Source organism: Panthera tigris, chromosome C1 (assembly GCF_018350195.1).
Source record: "Panthera tigris isolate Pti1 chromosome C1, P.tigris_Pti1_mat1.1, whole genome shotgun sequence".
Classification (NCBI taxonomy): Eukaryota; Metazoa; Chordata; class Mammalia; order Carnivora; family Felidae; genus Panthera; species Panthera tigris.
The window spans coordinates 216,670,963-216,696,321 of record NC_056667.1 but is presented as its reverse complement, the minus strand read 5'-3'; the positions used below and the strand labels follow the sequence as shown (position 1 = coordinate 216,696,321).

At 51.5% G+C, this 25,359-nt stretch overlaps 1 protein-coding gene across 22 annotated transcripts in view; it reads right to left on the bottom strand.

Annotated features, from left to right (window-relative positions):
- The window catches only part of LRRFIP1 (LRR binding FLII interacting protein 1), a 140,074-nt gene that overhangs the window by 10,148 nt on the left and 104,567 nt on the right, over positions 1-25,359 (bottom strand). For 10 of the 22 annotated variants that reach the window (XM_042995804.1, XM_042995808.1, XM_042995806.1 and 7 more), the window contains 10 exons: positions 24,803-24,880; positions 16,921-16,956; positions 16,377-16,502; positions 14,880-14,951; positions 12,976-13,146; positions 10,352-10,444; positions 9,113-9,205; positions 8,145-8,237; positions 6,467-6,608; positions 1,038-4,033 (listed from right to left, as the gene is read on the bottom strand). In XM_042995804.1, coding sequence (XP_042851738.1) covers positions 2,337-4,033; positions 6,467-6,608; positions 8,145-8,237; positions 9,113-9,205; positions 10,352-10,444; positions 12,976-13,146; positions 14,880-14,951; positions 16,377-16,502; positions 16,921-16,956; positions 24,803-24,880 — 2,601 coding nt within the window. In that variant the 3' untranslated portion in view covers positions 1,038-2,336. Of the gene's footprint in view, positions 1-1,037; positions 4,034-6,466; positions 6,609-8,144; positions 8,238-9,112; positions 9,206-10,351; positions 10,445-12,975; positions 13,147-14,879; positions 14,952-16,376; positions 16,503-16,920; positions 16,957-24,802; positions 24,881-25,359 lie in introns of those variants that run through there. The other 12 variants (XM_042995811.1, XM_042995815.1, XM_042995816.1 and 9 more) reach the window with 9 other exon arrangements.

The window sequence follows — 25,359 nt, the reverse complement described above, 5'->3', positions numbered from 1 at the left end:
GCCTCATATGCCTCTGTGCATTCCTGACCTGAATATACCTACGGTAACGATTTCGTGGTAATTTTAAGGGCCTTCCTGTGGACACCAATCGCTGTGCCACAATGTCATTTCCCCCTTGGAGCAGGGTCACTGATGTTCACACTGAAGGCTCTTAGATTATCAAGAAATGGGTTGGCTGTTCAGAATCCCTTTCTTCTTTCTTTGCTCACTTGCTGATTCTCAGCTGTCCCCGTCCACTAGGAGCTGGGTCGTATCTGCCTGTCTACGGGCACAGTGCCTTCCGGATATGAAGTGATCAAAAAGTCCATTACTTAAATGAGTGAGTGGATGATCGACCCCTGGACAGCTGGCCTGAGGGGTATGAAGCATGCCACAGTGCCCTTACATATGCTGTTGAGTAACAGAGGCAAGAAAGCCCTTAAAATGGTTGGATGATGTCACCATTTAGTGAGTTTGGTTGTCGAATCACCTCCCCAGGGGCCTTTGGAAGTAGGAATGGGAACTGCTCACAAACGTGCATTCCAGGGTGGATGCGGCTTTGCTGAAGTTACAGGCAGCCGCCGACCCCCTTTCAAGTTCTTTGCAGCCCTTGGACTTGAGTCTCTGGCAAGCCTTGTATTTGTCCACGTAGCTGGCACAGGTGGAGAGGGCTTATCAGTCCCCGACTTCAGGATACTTACACAGGAGAGTCAGTGTTTATTTCCACCATATTCTTCAAAACATTCTAAGTGTTGGGATGGGTCAACACAGTAACAGAATGGAAAGCTTTCTTAACAGAATGGGGTTCCTCACCAGACTCACAGATCACAGAGGAGTCTATGAGGGAAGATCTTCTCAATTCTCCCCAGGAAGGTCCAACACTGGCCCTGGCCTAGGGGCCCGGAGAGAAGTTGATTCATTACTGACAAAGAGCATCAAGCATGAGTCCTTCACCCAAGGCCGACTGGGAATCAGCAGTCCAGAAGTAGGTACTACTTTTAAGACCATATTTAGGCAGTCAGAATTCAAGTAGGCCAAAGACTGGAGTCACAGGCTTGTCAAATTATAAAATGTTGGGTTTTTTTTATTTCAGTTACATAATAACACACTTGCCTCAAATTTTATTGAGGTTCTGGTCTTTTTTTTGCATTCAATTATATCTTGTAACAGTGACATGAATTCATATAATCTCATAAAGTGTCAACAGCATTCATCATGTACAGTCCTTTGTAATTTTAACATTTCACAATATTTTTTATTTAACTTTACAATTACTTTTTAAAAGGCTTCCTTGTATAGAAAAGATAGATTTCCTTCAGGAAGATCAAATCAAGAATTTTCCAATAAGAATATACTGAGAAACAGCAAAGGAAAATATTTATACCAAAACACCAAAAGTGATTCTCTATTTAAAATATCCTGTTACAGTCCAATGAGCAGTTTGCACAAAAATGGTCCCGTTTTGGATTGAGTAACACTTAGACAAATAGAAAGAGAAGTAATTTTAAGGTTAAGAAAACCTAAACAATTTTAGAAATGGTCCCCCCCCCCAATACCGCATTAGGAAATACAATTTCAATGTACGTCTCTTCCAGAAACAAATTAAAAAAAAATATTTGTATAAAATGGCTTTGGTACATGATCAGCACAGAGTGAGGTCAAAATCTATAAAACAAATTCAGGTATCATTAACAATGAGATCAAAAGGTTATTGGTTTGAGATAAAATATTTGAACGCGGTAAAGGGAAGGGAGATCTCCCAGTGCTTTCTTATCCCTAACACGATGCATTACTGTCCTAAGGTGCAAATCTTATCACTCCGTGACCTATACGCTATTTGGCCGTTTATTTCCTTTTAAAATAAAATACCTCATAGGTTATAACGTACACATCAAAATCAAGTATGAAAGCACACGTTTGAATGCGACAAATCAATTTAAATATCACTGTACTTACAATACGGAAGTCTCCGAATGCCATTTGGTCAACTGTATGCCGACAGATTTGGTCAAGAGTATCAGCCTAAGGCAAGTGCTGAATAGCTTTAGGTGGAATTTAAGCAGAAATACGAAGTGTTAGGAGAGACACTACTGGAGTGCTCTCCGTTGGAACGCATACGGATTACAAGCGTGTCTTTCTTTCTAACCGGGGTGACAGGCTTAGCGAGGAAGTATCCATCCCCAAGTAACAGTCTATAACTCAACGTGGTAGACAGCTCGGTGGTTGACTGTCACGTGGTGCGTCTGAATCAACGGGGGCCGTTTTAGGAGCCTCGCCGGTGTTAAGAGCAGATGAGCCTCTGACAGCTGGACCTACTGTGCAGTCCTTGGCCCCTCTACAGCCAGCCTCCACTCCACTTATGACAGGGTGCAGTCCTCTTTGCTTCTGCCCTTCTCGCTTCCGCCTCTCGGCTGGTCTTTGCTTTCTGAATCGGAGGCTCCCAGCTCTCCTGCGGGTGCTAGGTCATCCTCATCCTCTACAACCTTCCGGACTGCCTGACTGGCACATTCCGTCATCTCCTGCGGCTCTGTGCTTCCTGTGTGAGACGCGCCGTCGATGTCCTCGAGGGGGCTTTCATTCTCCAGCAGGGTGCCGCCGGACGCTTCTGCACTCCCTGGTTCTGGAATGCTGTGGGTGGCGCCATCTTGTTCGGCGCCATCTTTTAGAACGGCTTCATCTGGCTCCTTCATCGCGCCTGATGACTGGGCCGCGTCACCTCCCGACCCCCATGTGTCGCCATCGGCTGCTTCTTTCCCCGCTTTAGTGTTTACGCCCTCATCTTCTTGGTTAAGTTTTTCATCCGACTCAATTTTAGGATTTTCTGGACCATCAACATTTTCACTGCTTCCTGCTACACTTTCCTTTTCTGGGCTTTCAGTGACCTCATCTTGTGCTTCTACAACTGGTTTTTCGTCAGTAAATTTTACCTGCTCTTCTTCCTTAACTTCACTTAAATCTGGGTTCTGGAATGTTAACTCTTTCTTAACATCTTTCAGGGTCTCTATAGGCGCCAGTGGTTTTTTCTTCTTGTTTTTCTTCTTCTTGTTCTTCGTCTTCTTCTGGGATGAATCCAATGCCTCTCCCTGTTGGTCATTCTTTTCTTCCTCGGGCTCTTTCGGATCTGGGGGCTCGCTTTCTGTGCCTGCCACACCTAGATCCGTTGCTCCCCGAGGACTGCTTTCGGCTGCTGGACAACAAGGGACGTTCCGCACTTCCGTCTGGATTGGTTTCTCATCCCTCGGCCCCCTTTCCTGGTCCTCCTTTTCATCACTCTCCTCACCTACCGCTGTGCTCTGAACTGGGAGCTCCCTGGGCTCAGCAACTTCCTGCGTGGCGGGCTCTTTCTCTAGGTCATGCCCTGAGCTCGGGTCCAACTCGGTGGGGACATCTACCGCATACTTTTCATCATCACTCACGGTGTCACTGTTATACCTCGGAGGTCTGGAGGCTACTGTGCCCACCTGCTCCCCAAGCCCACTTGGCCCTGCCTCCACCACACCCTCTGTGGGGCTCCCGCCTCGCTCCCTCGTGTCTACACTGCCCAGCTCTCCAATTTCAGGTGTTTGTGGAGATGCAGATTCTTGACATGGCTCTGTGCTACCCTCTCCCAAGATTTTCAAATCTTCCTGTGTTTCTGCAGATTCTTTACTTTGGTTGTTGATATCCAAGGCATTGTAACTGTCCTGCTCAGCCACAGGACCTGGGATTTCACCATCTAATTCACCCAAGCAGTCGGACCGCTCAAGGGAAGCCCCAGTCCTGTCGTCTGGTGTGGACTCAACCTGCTCCGTGTTTTCAAGAAAGGAAGCATTCTCTAGACTCTGGTTTGGAACGCGTTCCTCATCTGGACCATCTGCTAAGACTCCCAGCGAGGGGGCCCTGTCTTCAGAGGCTTTCTGGTCCTCGGCATTTCCACCAGCATGGAACACCTCTGTGTCCGCACGCTCCCGTGCTGGGTCCTCTGTGTGCTGTTCTTGCTCAGTATTCTGCAACATTCCTTTTTCCCCCACATTCTCCACAATTTCGCTTTTCACCTCCACTTCACTGGCTCTTCCTAAAAGACCATTGAGAAAATTGAAGGGACCCCGTGAGGTGGCGACCGCTTAACACATATTACAGCGTAAACACATGTTCTCTCTCCCACCCGACCCCGTTCCTAAGGAGAGAGACTCGCCAGAGAATCACACGAAACAGAAGCCCTCGCCAGTTCCGTGCGGCAAAGCAGCCATTGCGTCAGCCAACATCTGATCAGCGAGGGCCACTGCCGCCATCTTCAAGGCAAGAGTGGCGGCTGGTGCCATCTCGTGCGAACTGGTTTTCAAAGGGTGCCGTTAAGGTTTAACAAATAGAGCTCTGGATCGGGCAGCCGAACAATCCAAAATGAGGCGTTTAAGAACGACCTCCAGTCCCCGTTCCCTCTTCTCATTTCCAAACACGCGTCTGGGCTACTCCTACTTCCTCAGCTGTCCACCTGCACTACCCATCACGTGGCTCTAAAACCCCCTTCAAGTCATCTGAAACCTGCAATTCACCTGAAGAAATTCAACCTTTGGTCAGTCCTAAGGGAGATGCTTCTGAAACAGCTCACATGAGGTAAAAGGAAATCAACCCCCCACCATCTAATTACTGTGTTTCTGAGAAAGCAGCCTGTGCCTGACACACCCCTGCTTCCTTCCCTAACGGACTGGGGGGGGGGTGTTTCAGCAGAGGCCAACACTCAAGGGCAAGATGACCACTTAATTAACGATCAGTTATTCACCAACTAAAGAATTACGAACTAAAAAAACCACGTCACTGCTCTGGAATGAACGCTTACAGCTTAGATTCCCCAAACAAACACACCCCCGGCGTATTAGATGCCATGTTGCTATGAAGTGAAAGCCTGATAATTTTCTACCACTGTGGTCTCCACCGTGGGTCCACTCACCCCAGACAAAATGGGAACATTAGTAGGACTTCTGGTAGTTTTGCTTCACCCTTTAAAGATGTCTATCAGGGCACAGGTTTTATGACACACACTCGGCATTGATAAAATAGTGTGTGTACATGTATATATGCATACTTGCGGATACATATGTGGATATGCAGATTAAAAATATACATATTGGGGAGGTCCCGTAAGTCTTTACTGATGGGGATTTGCGGTCAAAAAACATTTGGAGCTCACTGATAAAAGGGATATGTCTGGTTCTTTAAGGGTTGGTTTCCTAAATGGTGAACGAAGATTTATAAAATGTATATTTGAACGAGAGCAGCACGATCAAATTCCCAGCTGCTCACAGAGCTAATATAAAGGTATGATGGAAATCAACCCATTTTTGTCCTTTCAGCAACTTACACACAGGGCGCCGTATGGCGTGTAGCATACACGCATTATGTTGTAAAGGTAACAGAGTATCTCCCTAGGAAGCGAGTCTTGAGAAGCGCGGGCCTACAGGTGTCTACACTTCCATGAATAAGGCAGTACGATGAAAGCTTCCAAGTGGAACTCAAAGTCATGGGCCCTGGCTGTACTGCGGCCTCACTGTAAAAAGCAGGGGCACAGCTGGTCCTAAGTGACAAGGAGGCCATATCTGCTGGCCGGATTCCGACGGCTGCACACCAGATTCCGAAAACTGATCCAAAAGCCAAATATTACGACAAACCTCAACGGGTGAATCTTTGCAGGTGTTTGCAAACTGCAGCAAATATTCTTACTGTCTGTTGGGTTTCCCAATTTACATTCTTGCAGAAAACAAAATGTGACCTACAGAGGGACAGCACCTCTGACAAGGGGGAAGGCATAGTCAGACTCCTGTCGGTAAAGGTCCAACTCCCACTCTGACCCTCCAGCCTGGGGCTGCCTGTCTGTCTTGTCCCTCCCACCCCCTCTACCAGCCTGGGGCTGCCTGTCCGCCTCGTTTCCCCCCCCCCCCCTTTTGCCCCTCACCTAAGGGCACCTGAGTGGTAGCTTGAGAATGGCAACCAGACTGGGTGTCACAAGCCCCAAGCCGCCGTCCGCGGGCACCTCATGGCCTCAAAACACCGAATGGATGGTGGGTAGAATGTGCGGTTCTTGTAAACAGCGTTAACTAACTCACTCACTCACTCTACAGCCTTGGCTGTTCTGACCTTTCAAGAAATCTGCAACGGAGTAAGTTAAAAGCCGTACGTGGCACATATCTGAGGAGAGGCAAACAGTACTGCCCAAACGGTCCCTTAAGTTCAAGACGATCTTCCTTGTGTTTCACAGTTTCGCTTGGTGGCTTTGAGAAGCAAGAGAAATGTATTCTTCAGCCATCGGTGGTGAGCACAGAGATGCGTGCCAGAAAACACACGTGGGTGATCGCACCGCTCGGCAAGGAAACTCCCATGAAGTGACAGAATGCATGGCATGCTGGGTGATGGTTAATTGATCAGTGATGATTACGCCAATTCTAATAATGCATGGAAGGTGCACCGATGCTGACCGGAAGACACAAGAATGCAACGGAGAATCGGCACTTACCTAGCGTCCCGTCCCCCATCGTCTTGAGAGCATTTAACTCTTCTTTTGTTATCTTGGTAGGACCTCGGTGTCCAACGTTATTTAGGGTGTCGGAAGTCTCTCCATTGGTAGTGATCTCTGAATTGAGGACTATTCCGTGTTTCTGGGGACAAAAACAGACTCGTAATACTCGCTGACTGATATTAGGTTAAAACTCTGTTTTGTTAATAATAATTAAAAAGAAACTTTTTTCCACGAAGTCCAGAAACTTCCACAGAGTCAGAGAAGCAGCAGACACCACGCTCAGAAGCATTCTATCAACACACACAAATCTGGGACATCTTCCTCCAAGGGCCGCCTCTTTCTTACAGGCACCAATTAATCCCATGCCTTAATGTGCTGGTGACCAGACACTTTTAACAGGCACCCCTTGTAACTGGGCCCGCAGGCTGCCACGAAGGAGGGCATCAAGCAAATCACCGTCAAGTGACCTCACTTTTAAAACCCTGGGTGCATTCTTTAAAAAGAGAGACAGAGATAAAGAAAGAGGTTATGTGCGTCTTCTGAAAGGAATAAGTACAATTCGTGCTAAAGGAGGAATTAAGAAGCGGCTGGAACATCGGCTATACTCAAAGGAAATATCGTCCACGTTCACCACACAGCCAAACACCCTAAAACCAGTTAACACTCGGCAGCCCCAGGCTGCGCACTTCACCAGGGATCTCAGACTCACTCACCACTCCTGCTGCCCACGGCTGTCTCCCTGAGCTTAGAGGCAGCCCCCCTGCCGGGCTCACAGCCCTGGGAGGAGCAGTGATAGGAACCTGTTCCCCCTGGTTGACCGCTGTGGCCTTGACTCCTGAATATAAGCAGCTGACACTGACGTGTTTCCACCGCCGATGTAGGAACTGGCCATGGCCATACCCTCTCCCAACACTGTCTCCTACAATGCTAACAGCCCACCTGGACCCGTTTTTCTTAACTCAGTGTCCAGCCGGCAGCTGAAGACGCCTTCACTTGGCCCAAACAGGACGTGGGACTTTCCTCAAACCACTGGGTCTCCAAGTCTAGTTAGTGTGGGCCTCACCTGCACCACTGTTCAGCTGGAGAAGTCCTTAAACTTGAATCTTCAATAAAAAGAAACACATACGTTCTCTAACTTTGAGTAATCTCCTGGAGAATTTATTAATGAATGTGAGACAAAGATCCAAAAAATTCCTGGAAATCAGAGTTGCTTTCGGGATCAGATATGCTTGTAAACAGACCCGAGGGAACCTGTGCTCATTGGATGTGTCTCTTCAGTGTCAGTGAACCTAAGATTTGTAATTACCAGGATTAAAATCTGGGGCGCCTGGGTGGCTCAGTCGGTGAAGCGCCAGACTCTGGCTCAGGTCATGATCTCCGGGTTCACGGGTTCGAGCCCCACGTCGGGGCTCTGTGCTGACAGCTCGGAGCCTGGAGGCTGCTTTGGGTTCTGTGTCTCCCTCTCTCTCCGCCCCTCCCTCACTAGCACTCTGCCCCCCCCCCCCTTGCAAAAATAAACATCAAAAAAAAAAACCAAGAACAAACAAACAAACGCAACCAAAACCAATGACACAAAATTAACTAACACCAGTTCGCACACGCAGTCATTGTTGAGAACCCCGGAATCCGCTGTCACGCGGGTTTTTTCGTTTTCAACTCTACTTTGGCTTCGTACCTTCAATTCCTCTTTCAGCATGACTACTTCTTCTCTAAGATCATCTCGGTCACTCCTTATGGAATCAAAGAACTCTTTCTGCCTCTCTAAAGCCTGAGTGTGAGCAGAGCAGAGAGACAGAGAGAGAGAGAGAGAAGATTCGCACAGGTGAGCAGGTGACTGAAGCGGGAATAAGGAGGCTTCTGCCGCATAAAACACCAACGGGGTTAAGGCGTTGTGTAGGATACGCTTAAAGACACAGACAAAACGCCAAGAATAAGCTCCTCAGGGATTTACGCCAGCCGAGAAATGGCGCCTCACGCTCCCTTTAAAGGCATTGATGTTTGGAGGCTCCTGTATCCTACTGTCCCCGATGCACACCACGTGGTCCTGGAGCACGCGCTCCACGTCCTGAGCGAGCGTGGGGGGCGCCAGGTTCTGGAAGACGGCTGTCATCAGGAAGCATGGCGGTTACCCTAAGCGGGTTCCTTCCTACTCATCACGCCTAAAGGCAGGTGGGCTGCTTTTGTCATTGACGGAGGGGGGCGGCTGAGGCCTCCAGGGGCACATGTCAAGGTGGGGATAGGTGGGCACAGCGCCCTCCACCTGGCGATTCCTCCAATGCCTTTCAGAAAAGCCCGGGAAACGCCAGACAGAGACTGACTCCAGGAGGCCGGAGCCTTCGCACGTCCAACTGCCCCAGCGTGCCTTCCTCGCTCCTTACATCTCAGCGTGCTGCCCGCCTGCTCCGTGCAGGCAGAGAGCCCGGTGAGCGTCCACGACGTGCCCACCCCCCGTCCCGGAAGTCAGCTTCAGGTTCAGAGTTAACGGCAGCTTGAGTAAGCCAGTGCGTTCTCTGTATTACTACCTGGTGTCGCCTGGGGCCACATGCACGCTCATGCAAGTGTTTCTGCAAACCAAAGACCCAAAGCACTGTATCTGCTAGCGGACTGCCCGTGTGAACAGTTGCACAGACGTGGGAGTCCTACCCCTATCTTCTTGTCTTTCCACTCTATTGTCTCCTGAAGGTCAGAAATGTCCCTGATATAACTCGCCTGCTTCTGCTGTAGCTGTCGGATTTCCTGAAGGATAGGAACAGATAGAAAGAAAGCAGATAAAGGGTTAAGCGAGAAGACAAAGGGTGGGCTGGAGAGCTCTGACCCCCAGGGAGCCCCAGGGAGCCGGCAGGTATCAGCCCTGATTCGACCTGTCTCTCTGCACGCAGGAGCCTTTTCCTCTGCCTCGCCTCGTCCCCAGCTGCCAGAGCGCAGACGGAAATCCTGCCTGGGGGAAATTCTGAGAGGCACTAAAGTTCTGATCAGGTTAAAAAATTAGAACCAAGCCTGTATCGGTTTCCTGTTGCGAATGTAACACGTTACCGCAAATGCAGCAGCTTAAAAACAACACGGGTTTATTCTCTTCGAGTTCTGGAACTCGGGGGTCCACAATGAGTCTTACGCCCTGGAGTTACGGTGAGGGCAGGTCTGGACTCTCTTCGGGGGCTCTAGGAGAGAAGCTGTTCCCTCCCCTTCTTTTCAGCTTCCAGAGGCCGCCGTGTTCCTTGGCTCACGGCCCTTCCTCCCTAGGCACCAGCCTCTGCTCCCTCCCCGCTGCTGCCTTTGACTCTCCTGCCTCCCTGTGATAACACCGGGCCCCCGGATAATTTAGGGTCAATTCTCCATCACAAGGCCCTTAACTTAATCACACCTGCAATGTCCCTTGGGCTGGGTAAGGTGTCACATCCACAGGTCCCAGGAATCAGGACGCGGACCTCGTAGGGGGCCATCATTCTGTCTGTCACACCTCCCCAAACAAATGCAAAGCCACCAAAGGTGAAAACCTTCGGGGCGCCTGGGTGGCTCTGTCGGTTAAGCGTCCCGCTCAGGTCACGTACGATCTCACAGCTCTTGAGACTGAGCCCCACAGCGTCGGGCTCTGTGTTGAGTGCGGAGCCTGCCTGGGAGTCTCTGTCTCTGCCCCTTGCCTGCTCACGCATACACATGCGCTCTCCCTCTCTCAAAATAAGTGAACGTTAAACAAACAAACAAACAAACAAACAGAAAGGAATGAAAATCTTCACCAGCAAAAGGGACTGTTCTCCTTAGGCGAGGCATGATGAAGAATTAGCCTGAGCTCTCGATTTTCGAGAAAACGGCTCACTTTCATAACGCACCCACAACGCCCTCCGAAGCCACGAAGGGAGGAGAAAACCGGGAAGGGCTGCCCACCTCCAGCATGTCTTCTCGTTGCTTCAGGGCCTCCTTAACTTCGGCAAACTGGAACTGCAGGACGCTGTGGGCGTGCTTCTCCCTCTCGAACTCCTACGAGGGAGGAAAAGACCGACCAGGGAGGAAAAGACGGACCGTGCACGTGGTGGCGCGAACGCACTTTCTTCCTAGTCCGCGCTCCCACGACTTAACTGGCCTTGGAGCAGACCACCTGTTACCGTGCCCGCCGTCACAGCTTCCAAGGCCTTTTAGCGACGTGAGCCCACGTCTCTGCACTTTCCGGTTGACCGTGAGCTCTGCCCGAGGACCCGGTGCATCTGACAGGTGCCCCCTGGCACTTCGCGGGCCAGCAGGGCCCAGGAGGGGCCCCTTCCCCGGGGGGCTGCCGCAGCCCAGGCTGTCCGTGCGGGGGGGTGGCTGTGCCACGGACATCGGAGGGAACTCTCCCCGATTTTGAAATTCAACAAGGAACACTGGGGACCAAAAGGGGTGTAGACATGGTCTACTTTGGCAAGCGTATCTATCTAAGTGGATGGCCAACTCTGTACTCCGGGGCCCCCACCCCAGGGACAAAACAGGAAAAGGTGGGGAGCACAAAGATCGCCCGGTCCGACCCCGCCCTCACCCCAGGGACCCGGCAGCACGCTCCTCTGAGGTCCCCGAGAAGCTTAGACGCTGCACAGTTCCTGAGGACGGTCTGGTATCCGACTGACGGCTGACAGCTTAGGGGACAGCAGGGTCCATCTCCTAGGTCGGTGAGGGGTTATTCCGGAAGGCACATGACCTCCACTTCTCACCCTGGCATCACTGCTCGCCCACTTTCTGAAGTCCGAGGGTCCCCGTACCCTCCTGGCTGTGACAAGGGCCTGCCTTTTGGGGGCTCTGCTCGGTCCCTGCTCCCCAGCTTGGAACAACATTCCAGATTCATCCAAATTCTCTGGAATTAGATTTGGGGGTTCTTGGTCTACTTCCTGATGCCTAAGTGAGGACATCCTAGGGGTACTTAGAAGGCATTAATGTGTCCTCCCCCACACATGGGGCCCAGAACGTTCTCTCTGCTCCTATATTCCAACAGGGCAGCGGGTCTCATGGAAAGTTTCTCCTTTGTTTCAGAGTCTCGGTCCCAGAAACTTCATAAATAAAATTCTTCTTTAGCTTCTAAATCAATTCTATAGCAGTCAAAGAAGGAGACCTTTGAGGTGTTAATGGCAGCTTGGTTTTGACCCTTGGGATTTAGGGTACAGAGTCAGTTAAAAAAAAAAGATAGGGACACACACAACATAAATTTTGCTTATCTCAGCAACTCTGAAAAATCAGACAACATCCCAGGGGTTGACAGACCAAATAATTCCTAAAAATCTGAAAAACAAGTATTCCTTACTTTATGTTCCACAAAGAACATCTAATTAGTCTTTTGTCATTAATTTCAACATAGGCTCAGACTTCTTGCTGGTATCATAAATTAACCCAATTTAGCTTAATGAAAGTATTTAATCCTTAAACAGAATAACTGTAACTTTCTCCAATCAGTAGAAAATAAATATCGTTTTCTTAAAAGATTTGATACCTACAATTTCTTGTCGGTGATAAGAGGTAACAAAATAAAAATCCAGAAATGTAGTTTAATAGAAAAACAATTTTTAAAGATTTTATTATTAAGTAATCTCTATACCCAACGTGGGGCTCAAACTCAGGACCCCAGATCAAGAGTCAAACACTCTACCGACTGAGCCAGCCAGGCGCCCCCACAGGAACATCTTAAAGCCTCCATTTATGACCAAACATGCTGGTTTTTGTAGGCATGTTTTTTTCATGGTTATGACTTTATCTTACATGCAAACACACAAATAATCTCCCAGTAAAATTGTCTCTAGTTTACAGACTAAAGTTGTGCATGATACTAATATTAATATTATAATTATAATAATTAATTTTAATATTATTGCAAATCCCTCAGCAAAGAGCATGGCATTCTTATTCTCAGATGTCTGGGCTTCCTGGACAAGTGGAGGACCATCATTAAAAAAAAGATGATCAGGGGCGCCTGGGTGGCTCAGTCGGTTGAGCGTCCGATTTGGGCTCAGGTCATGATCTCGCAGTTCGTGAGTTCGAGCCCCGCGTCAGGCTCTGTGCTGACAGCTCAGAGCCTGGAGCCTGCTTCAGATTCTGTGTCCCCCTCTCTCTCCGCCTCACTCCTGCTTGTGCTCTGTCTCTCTCTGTCTTTCAAAAATGAATAAACATAAAAAAATTTTTTTTCAATTAAAAAGAAAAACAAAAAAGAAAAAGATGATCACAGGGGCTGCTGGGTGGCTCAGTCGGTTAAGCGCCCAGCTCTTGATTTTAGCTCCGGTCATGATCTCACGGTTTTTTGAGTTCGAGCCCTGAGTCAGGCTCTGTGTTGAGTGTGGAGCCTGCTTGGGATTCTCTCTCGCCCTCTGTGTCTGCCCCTGCTCCACTGGTGCATGCATTCTCTCTCAAAATAAATAAATTTTAAAAAGTAAAAATAAATTTAAAAAACTCATACGTACAAACACACATACACATAAACACACACACACACTCCACATACGCGCCATCATCCCAAACGCACACATTCCGCCATTCTCCCTCACGCGGAAGCTCACTTTGTTCTTCTCTTCGTACTGCCGCCTGGACTCAGCCAGCTGTTCTTCGAGCTCCAGCAACATGTCCTTTAATGTGTCAACCTGGTACATGAAGTTCGTCTTTTCATTGTCAAGCTGAGCGTTGGAAACCATAGCCTTTTTGTATTTCTCCTCAACTTCCGCCAGCGAGTCCTGCAGAAACCGTGTCACGTTTTTGAAATTATGGTAAGAAAACAAAAGGGAGATTAGTTGAGTGGTCCTTGAAAACAACAACAACAAAACAAACAAAATCCAGCCCTAATCTTAGGGCAGATGAACCAGGAGAAGAAATACAGGATCATTTCAAACGCACAGAAATTCCCCCCTTTTCACTTTGGTCAAATCGGTTATTCGCCACTCAGAACATTAGCTATTAACTCAGAGAGCTGGCTCTCAATTGTGTCTGGGAGGAAGATGGCTTCCACGGCCATCAGCACAAGGGAGACACGCGATGAGGAGGCTCTGAGCGCGGGCAGGCCTCCTGCCTCTGACCTCATCACTCAGGGGCACCTGCTGCGGCGGCTTGGGGCCCTCAACAGGTTTCTGAAGGAATCACTCAAGAAATGTGCCCAGAACCCAGAAAAGAGCCAGTGCGTGATGGCAGAGAGAACAGAACACCCACCGCTAGCTGCCGGCTGCCCCTGCCTGGGCTTGTGAGGCGGGAAAGGATTCGGCAGAATTTTAGGTTTCAACCCACAGGCCAACCAACCAAACAACACAGGCCTCACTGGGTCGGGCTGGAAGGACAGAGTGCATTCCTTTGAAAGGACAGCTCTGGGGGAAAGAGGCCTGCAAAATCAACGTGGCCCTGCTGTGTCTCACACCCGTGGCGGCCAGGCCACAGAGTAGACCAGTGCTTACATCCCAGAGCACAGATCAGGGCCAGGTGACCCCAGAACGGGAGAGTAAATCCCCGGGGTGTGAACCACCAGAGCTAAAGGGAGCTGGGCGCTGTGCGGTCCGGTGCGACAGGTCCCGTCAGAGGCCTCGCGGAGACCAGTGCTGCCTGCAACGTGCGAACCAGGGCGACGACTTTGGGTGGGACCAGTGGCTCCCGGGCTGGTTCCGTGACTCCCTTTTCACGTGCGCTGAGAGCCCGTCATAATTTCCCCCTCTTTTCAAAGAGAGGTGACAAATATGCCAGTGATTGATGAGTCGTTTTAAAACCAACGTGTCCTCTGTTTGGTGCTCGTAGGATACTAAACTCAGACTCCTTCTGGGGAGCTGAGAAAGAAGGGAGACGTCTGCCATCTACTGCTAGCTTCACGGAGATCACATCCCACACTATCCGCCTCACCCTCAGGGAATGTGGCAAAAGCATACCTCCTGGTGGGCACAACGCAGTAATTTCACATTCTAAAAGTGGGGTGTATTTACTCAAATCCAAGATGGTGCCCATTCAGACACTGCTTCAACTAGGGAAATTCTACAGCACGCAAATAATTTGGATGTTTCAAAAGCACGGCGGTACGGAACGCCTCATCGGCAGACATCAGATGTTCTGAGAAGCAAAGGGAGGGAGCGCTCTTTGTATGTTAGGGCTGCGGAACGTGAAGGAGACCCAGACACCCTCCTGCAAGCGGACGGCCCACTTCTGTGGGAAGAACTGGGCTTACGCCGGGGGGAACGGAGTGAGTACAAAGCGTGCATCAGGAAGCGTGTTAGTTTTTCTACTGAGGGTTATGGCATTCAGGTCTTGGCTCAAAAGCTGCATTTGGGAGAACGCTCAAAATGCACGTGGTGCGAGCCCACGCCGGCGTCCCTGCCGTTTGGAATTCTGCAGTCCGGGAGGCTCCCGGGAAGAGGCATGCAGTCGGAAGGTCTTTGGGATTTCCGAAGGTTAAGCTGGGTTAATACCATAAGCCCACACTTCCACGAACGGGTACCTTCAGCTCTTTCAACCCCTGCATGTATTTGCCTTCTACGTCCTGAATCTGGTCCTTCAACTCATTCAGTTCCTAGGAATTGGCGAAAGAGGCAAATCATATCAAGGGAAAAAGGGGGCACGACCACGAAGAAAGAGCAGTGGTTCTTGGGCGTCTGGGTGGCTCAGTCTTGGTTAAGCGTCCGACTTCCGCTCAGGTCATGATCTCACGGTTCACAGGTGCGAGAGCCCCGCGTCGGGCTCTGGGCTGACAGCTCGGAGCCTGGAGCCTGCTTCCGATTCTGTGTCTCCCTCTCTCTCTACCCCTCTCCTGCTCACACTCTCTCTCTCTCTCTCTCAAAAAAAAATAAACATTAAAAAAAAAATTAAAAAAAAAGAGAAGTGGTTCTCTAAATCTTTTCTATTTCTGGGGAGTTTCCTTCATTCAGGGAATCTGAGCAAGTGATTTTCCATTTTTTTTCCTCTTAAGTGCGAAAGGAAAATAAAATAAATTTCAAAACTACAAAGATCCAAATTGAGGTGTCTCTCACATGATATTTTCACAAAATTTTACAAAATTTAGGCCTATATTACTATAATTTTGCACATTTTATTTATTTTTTTAAGTTAATTTACTCATTTTGAGAGAGAGAGCATGCACAAGCAGAGGAGGGAGGGAGGGAGGGAGAGAGAGAGAGAATCCCAAGCAGACTCCGTGCTGTCAGCGCAGAGCCTGATGCGGGGCTCGAACCCACAAACCATGAGATCATGGTCAGCTGAAGTCAAGAGCTGGACGCTTAACTGACTGAGCCGCCCAGGCACCCCCTAACCAGTTTTAATTATTAGAAAGTTCTTCTATCAGCGAAGCCAATTCCGATCCTTTACATTTCCCCCTCTGGCCTCCGCTCTCCAGAGGACACGAGTGCCAGTACCTTGGGCTTCCTATTTACCTTAACCAACAGCACTGCACTTCTCTCTCACACACTCACGGTGGCCTCGCACTGAGTGGTAAGGATGCAGTAGAGAAAAATGTTTATGTTCCAGTGGAAGGAAAAAAAAAAAGTACCAAGGTACAACGATGAGATCTATTGAAAGCACGTTATGCGTATTACAAATAGAAAAGAGGGGCACCTTCTAGGCGGAGAACGGGGGACACTGAAAGGGGAAAGTGGGGTTGTTGGGAGCAGTGAGTGATCTGGTGTCCAACACATTCTAAAATATGGAGACTGAGTGTCTGCAGGAGAGGCCGAGCACCGCGGTGCGGTGTGGCGAGGGCCCCCACCAGGGTGTGCCCAGGGAGCTGAGGGAGTGCAGACGGCACGGGCACCTGTCTGCCCTGCTGGGGGGGGGGGGGGGCGGGGCAGGCAGGTGTGGCTTCCTGCGGGTGCCTAGAACATGTGTTTACGGCAGGTAGGGGAGACCGGAGCAAGAAGAAAGATCTGGAACTTCACGGATATAGACTTGAAGGCTGATTTTCACAAAAGGTCCCTCTAGGTCATAAGTAGGTAGGCAGCCTTACCTTGATCTCCCTAATGGATGCCTCCGTGTCGATGGAGATGGACGTGTCCCCGCTTCCCCTCCGGGAGGAAGTCCCGCCCAGGGAGGCCAGCGTGGCTGCCGACAGGCCGGGCAGGCTCCGAGACCCCTGCAAGGTTGCAAGGATCGAACGTGATTTCGGACGAAACCAACATTGCTCGCGAGTCTACTGTTATGGTACTTTCACTTGAGTTTAGTTTTCAATCGGAAAATCATCCGTGGCTCACAAAAAGCGATAAAGAGAGGTTCACTTTGAGGGGCCTCGTGGATGCCTGGGAATTGGCCTGGATTAACCTTACGCTCTATGGTCGGGCCCACGGTGGACGCCTTTGCCGCTCTGTGGGGTTTAACACACGCGCTACAAGTGAGTCCTGGGGACCCCTCACGGCTGTGATGCCGGCTGGTGGGCCACACACAGTCTTTATCAAAGATGAACCGACACGTTTTCTTGTTAATTTCACCCACGCGTGTTGGGCCCCTCGTCGTTCAGCAACGACACCACATAACGGCTTACGGAAATTCCTTACCTTCTCAGTGAAATCTTTGTCTGGTCTCTCTTCAACCTGTGGAGGAAAGTGGACAAATACTAAACACTTAAGATCACTGAGCGGGTAACGGGGATTTAAGGGGCACGCGGGTAACAATAAAACATCAGCTTCCTTTGTGATTTAAAAACTACTTTGCCAACGAGCACCCGCGGAGATGATTCTGCCAGGCGGTGCGGGCACGGCGGGGGCTCGTGGGCAACTTGGTGGGCCAGCTCGAACTTCGCTGTGTGGTTTTTCACCGATCTTAATTTCCAGGCGGACACAACAGCTAAAGGACACCCACGCTGACCGCAGAAAGCCTCGTCATCAGGGATCCGTTCATGAACTGGACAGGCTTCCTTCACAGATTCCACAGTTGTGCGTGCCGGTCCCCGATGTGGGAGAGGATGACAGGCGCCCAGCTTGTTCACCACCCCCCACATTACTATGGTTACAGAGGGAGAGCAGGACCAGGAGCCTCTGGGGCTGGAAGACGCGACCAGAGTCCTCGTTTTGACTCCCGCTGCCCGGGTCTCCCAAGCAAGAGGAAGCAGCGGAACTGGTTGGAAGTTTTCCTACTTCCCATGAGTAACGGAGTCCCCGTGAAGACTCTGGTTTAACCGTCTCGGGACTGATGCCCAGATGTGGGGAGCTGGTGGAGGGGGGTGAAGGTACAGGAAAATCTGCCAGGTGAAAAGTGAGACCCCCTCCCCTCCAAATTTGGCTTTTACGTGTCTCCCGTTTACACACGTCCCTGAGGTCGCTCTGCCCCTTCCTCAGGCAGGATCCTGTCTCAGTGGGACCCAGGGCATCACCCCCAAGGGAGACCCTGTACCTCAAGGGTATCTCAGGGTCAGCAGGCCGAGGCTGGCACCGCTCCTACTTCCTTCTTTGCGGAGCGTCCAACAAAGGGCGACTGTTTTCATTTTTGTGCACACTGAGAGCTCCTTGTCGCGAGCGCACTGGGAAGGTCACGGTGGGTGAGAGAACCTGGGGCTCGCTTGTGTCCAAACCTCTGGGGGAAGCTGACAACGAACCATGCCTTTCCCCTCACGTCTCCGATCCTCCTTCCTGCAGCTCAGATGTTCCCAAATTTGACCTCCAGGAGCCGACCGCAGGTGCACGTGACGAGCGCAGGCCACGGCTCTGACTCAGTAGGCGGGATGGCGATCAGGGGCTCTGCAGATACCCTGTATGCTTACACCACAGACCATCCGAACTCAGGCTGAGGAATCCCGACAGAGCTGGGTCGGAGGCCACGGCAGGGTGGCTCGTGGACATGTAAACAGCCCACCACGAAGCTGTGCACAGGAGAGCCTGAGGGCACAGGGGCGGCTCAATAAAGGCAGCGATCTCTCGTAAGGACGAATGATCCCTGGCTTGTGCCCACCCTGGGCCCACACGGGGCCGGATGCCCATGGCCTCACCATCCCGTCCCCTGCCGGCAAGGCTCACTAATAGCCACCTTCTCTCCTCCAAACCCCTCACGCCTTCACCCTTCTCTCCGAGGGCAGGACACCTAAAGCCAACAGTAAAATGACACAGCAAATATAAGAGAGAACCAGACAACCAAGAGGCTGCCACGGAATCCTACAGAATACTCGGTCAATCCAAAAACAGGTAGTTTCTGGAACCAGCTCTCAGCTCAGCCAAGCTCAAGGGTCTCCTGCTCAACAGATCCAAGTTCAGCCCCGGGGTCTTGAAGCGACCACATCCGGTCCCCCCACCAGGCCCACCCTTGGGTCTTTAGCGAGAACCTTCTACTTTCATCTTGCTGGTCTCCTTGCTGTCGTGAGAGTAGAAGAGGAAACGTGAGCAAAGAGGTCAATCCTCAGGCCAGGGGGATGGACCAAAGAGCAGACTGGCCTCACTCCCAGTTTGTTAAGCGAGCCCCGTGGGTGGGGGCGGGGGCCTTTGGGACTCCAGTCCTCCCCCTGCCCACAGGCCTCTCCTTTCCACTTGGCCACAGCCGGCGGCGCTCCCAGGGCCAGTGCGAGCCTGTGTGTCTCACGGGAGCCTTCCAGGCAATCTCCACCCCATGTGCCCTTTTCCTTGATGTGGCCGGGTACACACTGTCCAGCTGTGTGCCACAGCACCTGCCGTTTGTTGGTATGCGTGTTTGGTGTGTGTAAACACGTACACCTACGATTATTATGTTTGCAGATACAGATGCCACGTCAGCCTACTGCGGATATCCCGGGGTGGTCTTTGCTCAGGACCGTTCTGTCTCCCCGTCCCTGGCAGAGCCCCACAGAGCCCTGGGCCGATGTGCTGAGTTACGATGATCTAGCATTTCAAGTGTGGCTCTCCTCTCCCCTTGGGAATAAAAATCTTCCTGAAAACTTCAAATCACTCAGGAAAAGCGGACTATATAGCGACTGGTCTGCAGGGGAATCGGTTTATGAAGTCTCCCGGGCCCGACGCCTTCATTCCCTAGAATCAGGTGGTCTGCAGAACGAATTTTAATGAAGGTAAGGAGGGTAATTTAACTGCTGGTCGAATACGAAGCCCAGTTTAACAGACTGTCGAGCCACCGCTGAAAAGTCTGCTGCCTTTTTGCTCTGCGGTTTGTGTAGAATCCCTTCCGACCACTCACCAGCAACAGATAAATATCATACGTATACACGAGACACCAGAAATCCTGTTCACCCACAGTAATATCTGCGCCTATAAAAGAAGGCCCCGCGGTTTTTAGTATTTCCTGTAATAAAGAGGAGAGAGAACGTGTACCGGGGCGTGGGGGTCTTTCTTTAACACAGCTTTGTTCTGTGCCGTTTCACCTGATACCGTCCACATAAACGTTATTTTTGTAATTTGCAAGACATCAAATGAGACAAAACACCTAGGACCACAGCTGGCTCTTTAGTTTAAAAAAAGTTCGAAAATAGTTTTAAAAAAGCCTTTGTTCGAAACACATGATGAACTCAGAACGTGGAAATTTCGGATGCGTCTAGAGTAGAGACCAAGCGAGGAAAACAGGAAGCCAGTCTCCCCTTCACCGTGGCGTCCCACCTCTCGTGGGCATGTTAGGGTGGGTGCCGCTTTGTGTTTCTGAGTGACAAAGGACACGTGTGTTTGCCAGCCCTCCTGAAATAGAAGTACACGGAGCCCACGGAAAGCGCCACCGAGGCAGGAGCCGTCGCAGTCCCCTCAGCTGCCACCAGATGGCAGCCTGGACAGAGCTGAGTGGGGCAGGTCCTGGAGCCGCGGGCACCTGCACTCACTTCATACAGCCCTCCTCACCTTCCCCTAGACAAAGGGACAGACAAGTCACCTGGGGGGCCGTGGGTTCGATTTTGACAAAAACACTGCACTTTACCTCTGAAAATAATATGTAGAGAAAGAAACAGAATTGAAAAACGTGAACACTGTCCTAGCCGCCGCCAGACGCGGTGTGGGGGGGGCGCCACGGTGTGGACACGGAGCAGAGAGGGACCCAGGAGATGCTGTCGGGCGCACCCACTGCCAAGGCACCGGGGTGCACGCGAGCCTGGGGCCCGGGACGAGCCGCAGGGCCTCCCTGAGTCAGGGCAGCCTCCGGGAGGCCGGCACCCCGTTACTCCCCCGTGCCGAGCAGTTCTAAACACTTCAGGTCAGCGTGAAACGTTCACAGCAACAGATTTATGAAACGTGCGTGCCAGGGTTTTACAATCACCACTGAGCATACACAGAGGCCTCTTCTGAAGTCTACTAGAAACGGTCACTGCTGAAAAACTTCTGTTGAATTTTAAATCATGGCAACTCTTCCCTCTCACACACAAGTGCTCACGGTAGCACGTTAAATGTTTTATTAGTTCCAAGCTTCCAGCATCGCGTCTATACGAGCGTGCCAGCAAGGCTCGCTCAAACGGGACGTCTGCCGAGGCCTTCCCTGTCCCGACCTGGACTGCCCGGCTTCCTCGAGACAGAACACAACGTGTGGGCACGGACGGGCTCTAGCAGAGGGGCCAGGCACAATGGAACTTTCCCCATGGTGTCCCCGACCCCCCAGCCGGGCAGCCCTAGGGCCCAGATGGGAAACAGGACCACAACAGCAACGTCAGCACACGGTCCCTCTTGACAAACAAAGGGACACTCGTGAACACTGCTCAGAAAACACCCACGTTCAGGGTAGTTTTCCTTCAAATATAAATAAGCAGTAAAGCCTTCCATTAGCGTGGAGATTTCCGCTTTTCATGCAATCATTACGTTCTCCTGAATGACTTCTCCTTGAACTCCTGTATTCACAACGCATGACCTCTTTTTCCACCTGGTCCCCGCCCCCGCCTCTTCATACAATGCAGAGGAGGAGTCACTACAGTCTTGTTTTTCTAGCTCAAACCGGCTGCAAGCTCCAAGCTCCATCGATCGTGTTTTCTCTACATGCACACAGGGGGACATGAACCGGGGCTCCGCTCAGGACATTTCTGATGGATGCTTTAGAACCTGGGCAGCTTTCCCTGGGTTCCTGGAAGGATTCCGGGGCCCCGACGACACAGATGTGCGGGCTGCACCAGCTGAGGCCCTCTGCTTGCGTGGGCTCCAGGCCGGCAGTACCAAGCCTCCTGGTTCCAACTCGGAAAGCTTCCTGCGTCTGTCCCCAGGAGTTTTACACTGTCTGTGTGCCGTTTGCTGCCGGCCTGTCTCCTCCAGTCAATGCATCCGTGAGGGCTGGGAAAGGTGCGTCTGCTCAACACTGTAGCCCTGTGCCTAGAACATTCCAGGTACTCAATAGCTTCCTCAAGGGGAAGGCCCCAGACTTGCTGGAGAAGAACATATAGCTCATGTATAGAATGGGAAAAATGAGAGTAAGGTCAAGGACAGATGTCCTGAGACCGGGCAGGCGCCCTCTCTGCCTTCCTACAGGGCCAAGAGGACCAAGTGGTGGGCGATGTCTTTGGATGCTGAGGCACCTTTCTTTTCTTCAAGTGGGACAAGCTATCACTTCCTCCATTCTGGTTACTTTTCCTCTTTAAGAGTGCCCCCTCCCCCATCCCCTGGTGCACCAGGCTTTCTTCCACACCCAGCCTTCTAGAATTGTCCCTTCCTCCCCTCCCCATCCTATCTCCTTCCCAGAGAGACTCCTGTCCCCTGTCCTCCCTCACATTCCCCGCCTCCCCCCCACCCCCACCACATTCCTGATGAGTCATCAGGCCACGGATCAGGGGCCACCGACCCGCAACAGCAGGGACGCAAGTGACCAGTCCCTGGTTCTTTGGGCGCCCAGATGGAGCTGGAGAATGGCCCGTCGCACACAGTCTGCGAGATGCTGACCTTTGCTCGTTCAACGTGTCAACAGGGTGATGATCCGCTGACCTTTGTGAATGAGCACTTCACTCAGGGAAAGGGAAAGGAGGGTTTATGTGTTTGTGACGAACTGGGAAGTTAGCTCAGCTTCCCACACTGTGAGCTCTTCTGCCCGCCTTCCCTTCGGAGCTCGGGGAAGCCACGGGTAAGGACAGTTACATTTCCTTGGCTGTAAACAACACACAGAATTAAGACGAGGGAGCGCTTTAGAGTCGGGGGGGCCCTCACAGCCTCTGTTCCCGTGGCTTTTCCCCGTCAATGGCGCTTGGAGAGGCTCCCGAGGGCGCGGGCTCCGAGTCTGGGCGCAGCTAGGTCACAGGGAGGCTGTCCGTCGCTGGTCACCAGGTCCCAGGGGCACGTTTAACGCCCCCCTCTCTGGTTACGGTGACCCACTAAACCCATTGTACGTGGGTAAAGTTTTTCACAAACATGGGAAGCACATGGCACAGAAATTTGTATCTGATCCCAGTCTCCTCAGTCAAAGGGACTAGATAGAGCCCCGTTATTCTGTGACTTCATGATGTTGAAGAAGTCAAATAACCGTGGCATTTACAGCTCTATGCGTCCCAGTGGTCGCCCCAGCGTTGTGCGAAGGGAGCCCGGGATCCTTCGCAAGCCGGGCCACAGCCACCTTCTGCCAACTGCAAACACTTTCATTGGTTTCCAAAGGGTGAGCGAGCGTGCGAGGGTATCGTGCCTAAGGAAGAGTGCCTTTCCGCTAAGTTTATCGTGGGAACGTTTTATTCCCAGGGGTTCTAAGGCTGCGCATGGCTGAGCCTGTATCTGCTGTGCTACCCCAGGCCACGAAGGACACCACGAAGAGTGGACGTAGAGGGTGGCACACCGTGACCTCAGTGAGCAGGGATTCCCTAGTTCAGAAAAACTGTTCTTGGGTCACTCACGGACGACCCATAAAAAGCAACCTGCCCGATTTTAAAAACCGAAGCTACGTGACCTTGAACGACGACGATCTTCCTGTTCCTGCCACTGGTCCTTGTGGGGGCGCCTGGCCCCCACACCCCCCTGCGAGCACCTGAGCTTTCATTCAGGCCATGGCTTCTCCTATTCTCCTCAGGACCCCTCTCCAGGATGGGGGTGCTCAAAAGGCCGCGAGGGGGGGCTCAGGGGGGCGTGCGAAGCGTGTGCAGAGGCAGGTACAGGCACCTGTGTCGACGCGGAGTGGGGAGTCTTCATTTCCACAAAGAAGCAGGCTCTCCTGCTAGAATCCTCGTCCCTTTGGTCCGTCTCTTGTGTCCTCATCCTCGACCGCACGCGCTCGGCTCCCAGGCATCCCTTTACTCGCTTCCCCAGAAGAAGCTGGGATCTGTATTTGCGTGAAACCAGTGCCCAGCGGCACGTCTGTGCAAGCGGGAGATCTCAGCCCCACGGCCTCTTCTCTGATTAGCAGGAACGCTTCCTGAATTTTAGGCGTCAACACATCTAATCGTGGTGTTGTGTAACTGAGTTAAGAACCACGTTCAAGCTTCTCCCTAAGTGGGGAGCAGAGCAAGGGACCCACTTTGCCCCTTTTGCCTTCTTACAGCCGGGGTTTATCACGGAGGGTGCCACTGTCCTCTGATGTGGCAATCCTTACCGTGTGGGGCGGGCACGCATGCCACACAGCCCCAGCTCCTGCCCACCGGACTCTGTGCCTGCCCACTTCCCAGATGTCCTCCGGGCTACTGCCCCGCACGGCCTTCCTATAAAGAGACTGTGTGGCGGCCTCGTACCAAACGTCTGAAATTGCAAAGACCCTGGGAAAAATACGTAACAAGGACACTGAAAGGCTGGGGACTAGATGGTGAGGAACAGGAGGGCAGCTCTGTAGTTTTCTTTCTTTTCTAAAAATTTTTTTAATGTTTATTTTTTGAGAGAGGGAGGGGGAGAGAGAGAGAGAGAGAGAGAGAGACAGAGCATGAGCAGGGGAAGAGCAGAGAGAGAGGGAGACACAGAATCCTCTGTCAGTACAGGATTGTCAGCACAGAGCCTGACGCGGGGCTTGGACTCGTGAACTGCGAGATCATGACCTGAGCCGAAGTCAAACGCTCAACCGACTGAGCCACCCGGGTGCCCCTGCAGTTTTTCGATACTGAGCAACTGGGGGGCGGGGCAGAGCTAGGAACACCACGACCCTTCTAGGCGATACTTGATTTTAAAAACTATCTGGGTCCGGTAACAGATGACATCACAAACACAATATTAAAAGCCAATCCTTCCAACTCTTCACTCATAAAAATACAACACGTTAGTACGCCTGGCTACATTTCCCCCCACTGGACAAAGTTTCCCTCCTTCCCAGGAAGACCCCAGCCCCGAGCACCGTTAACTTCTTGATAACCGCTAACTTTAGATATTTAGCAATGCAATTCTGGTATCACAGAATAGTAATATTCCAAATTTGGGAGCATTTTTCCCAATTGTGTCTCTGCTTAGACCTGAAATAAATCTTAGGAAAGCCCTCCCACTTTATGCTGGGTTTGGGTTTTTGGAGGCGGAGGGTCCCTTCTGCAGGACAGCGAGGTAGAGAGCAGAGGGGAGGAGGAGAAGGGACGAGCAGGATGGTGGCCGAGCAGGACAGGACAGGACGCACACTCACCACTGGGCTGGCCCGCGCCGAGCTGGCTCTGGAGGAGGCTCGGGAGCTGGAGTTGAGGTGGCCGCCGCGCTCCGAAGGCTGCCCGTGCAGCCCGCCGTCGGGACGCAGACAGAAACAAAGGGACAGGGTCAGCAGGGATCAGCGACAGCGGAGCCCCCCACCAGCGGCCCGTTAGTAGAGGTCAGCCACGTGCAGTGCGGAAAAGACAGGGGTGAGCACGGACACCAGGCTCCCCGTGAAAAGGAAAGCTGTGTCTCCAAGCTTCAAATAAAGGCCCGCGAGGAACAGAAAAAAAAAAATTAGTCCTAGTATCAAAAGGACACAGAATTCCTGGGGAGCAAGAAGAAAGTAACACAAAGCGTCCGTTCAAGTCGGCTGTGGAGTCACGCCTGCTTTACGCACAGAAAGCCACCTCGTCCGCGCGGACAGGTCTGTGTGTTTGAGAACATGAGTCCTTCCACTCGAGCACAGAAAGTGACAGCCGGACGGGGTGCTTGGCTTTTTTAGCAGGGGAGAAGTTTGCTTTCTCTCTCATTCCAAGTGAAAACAAAGTAAGA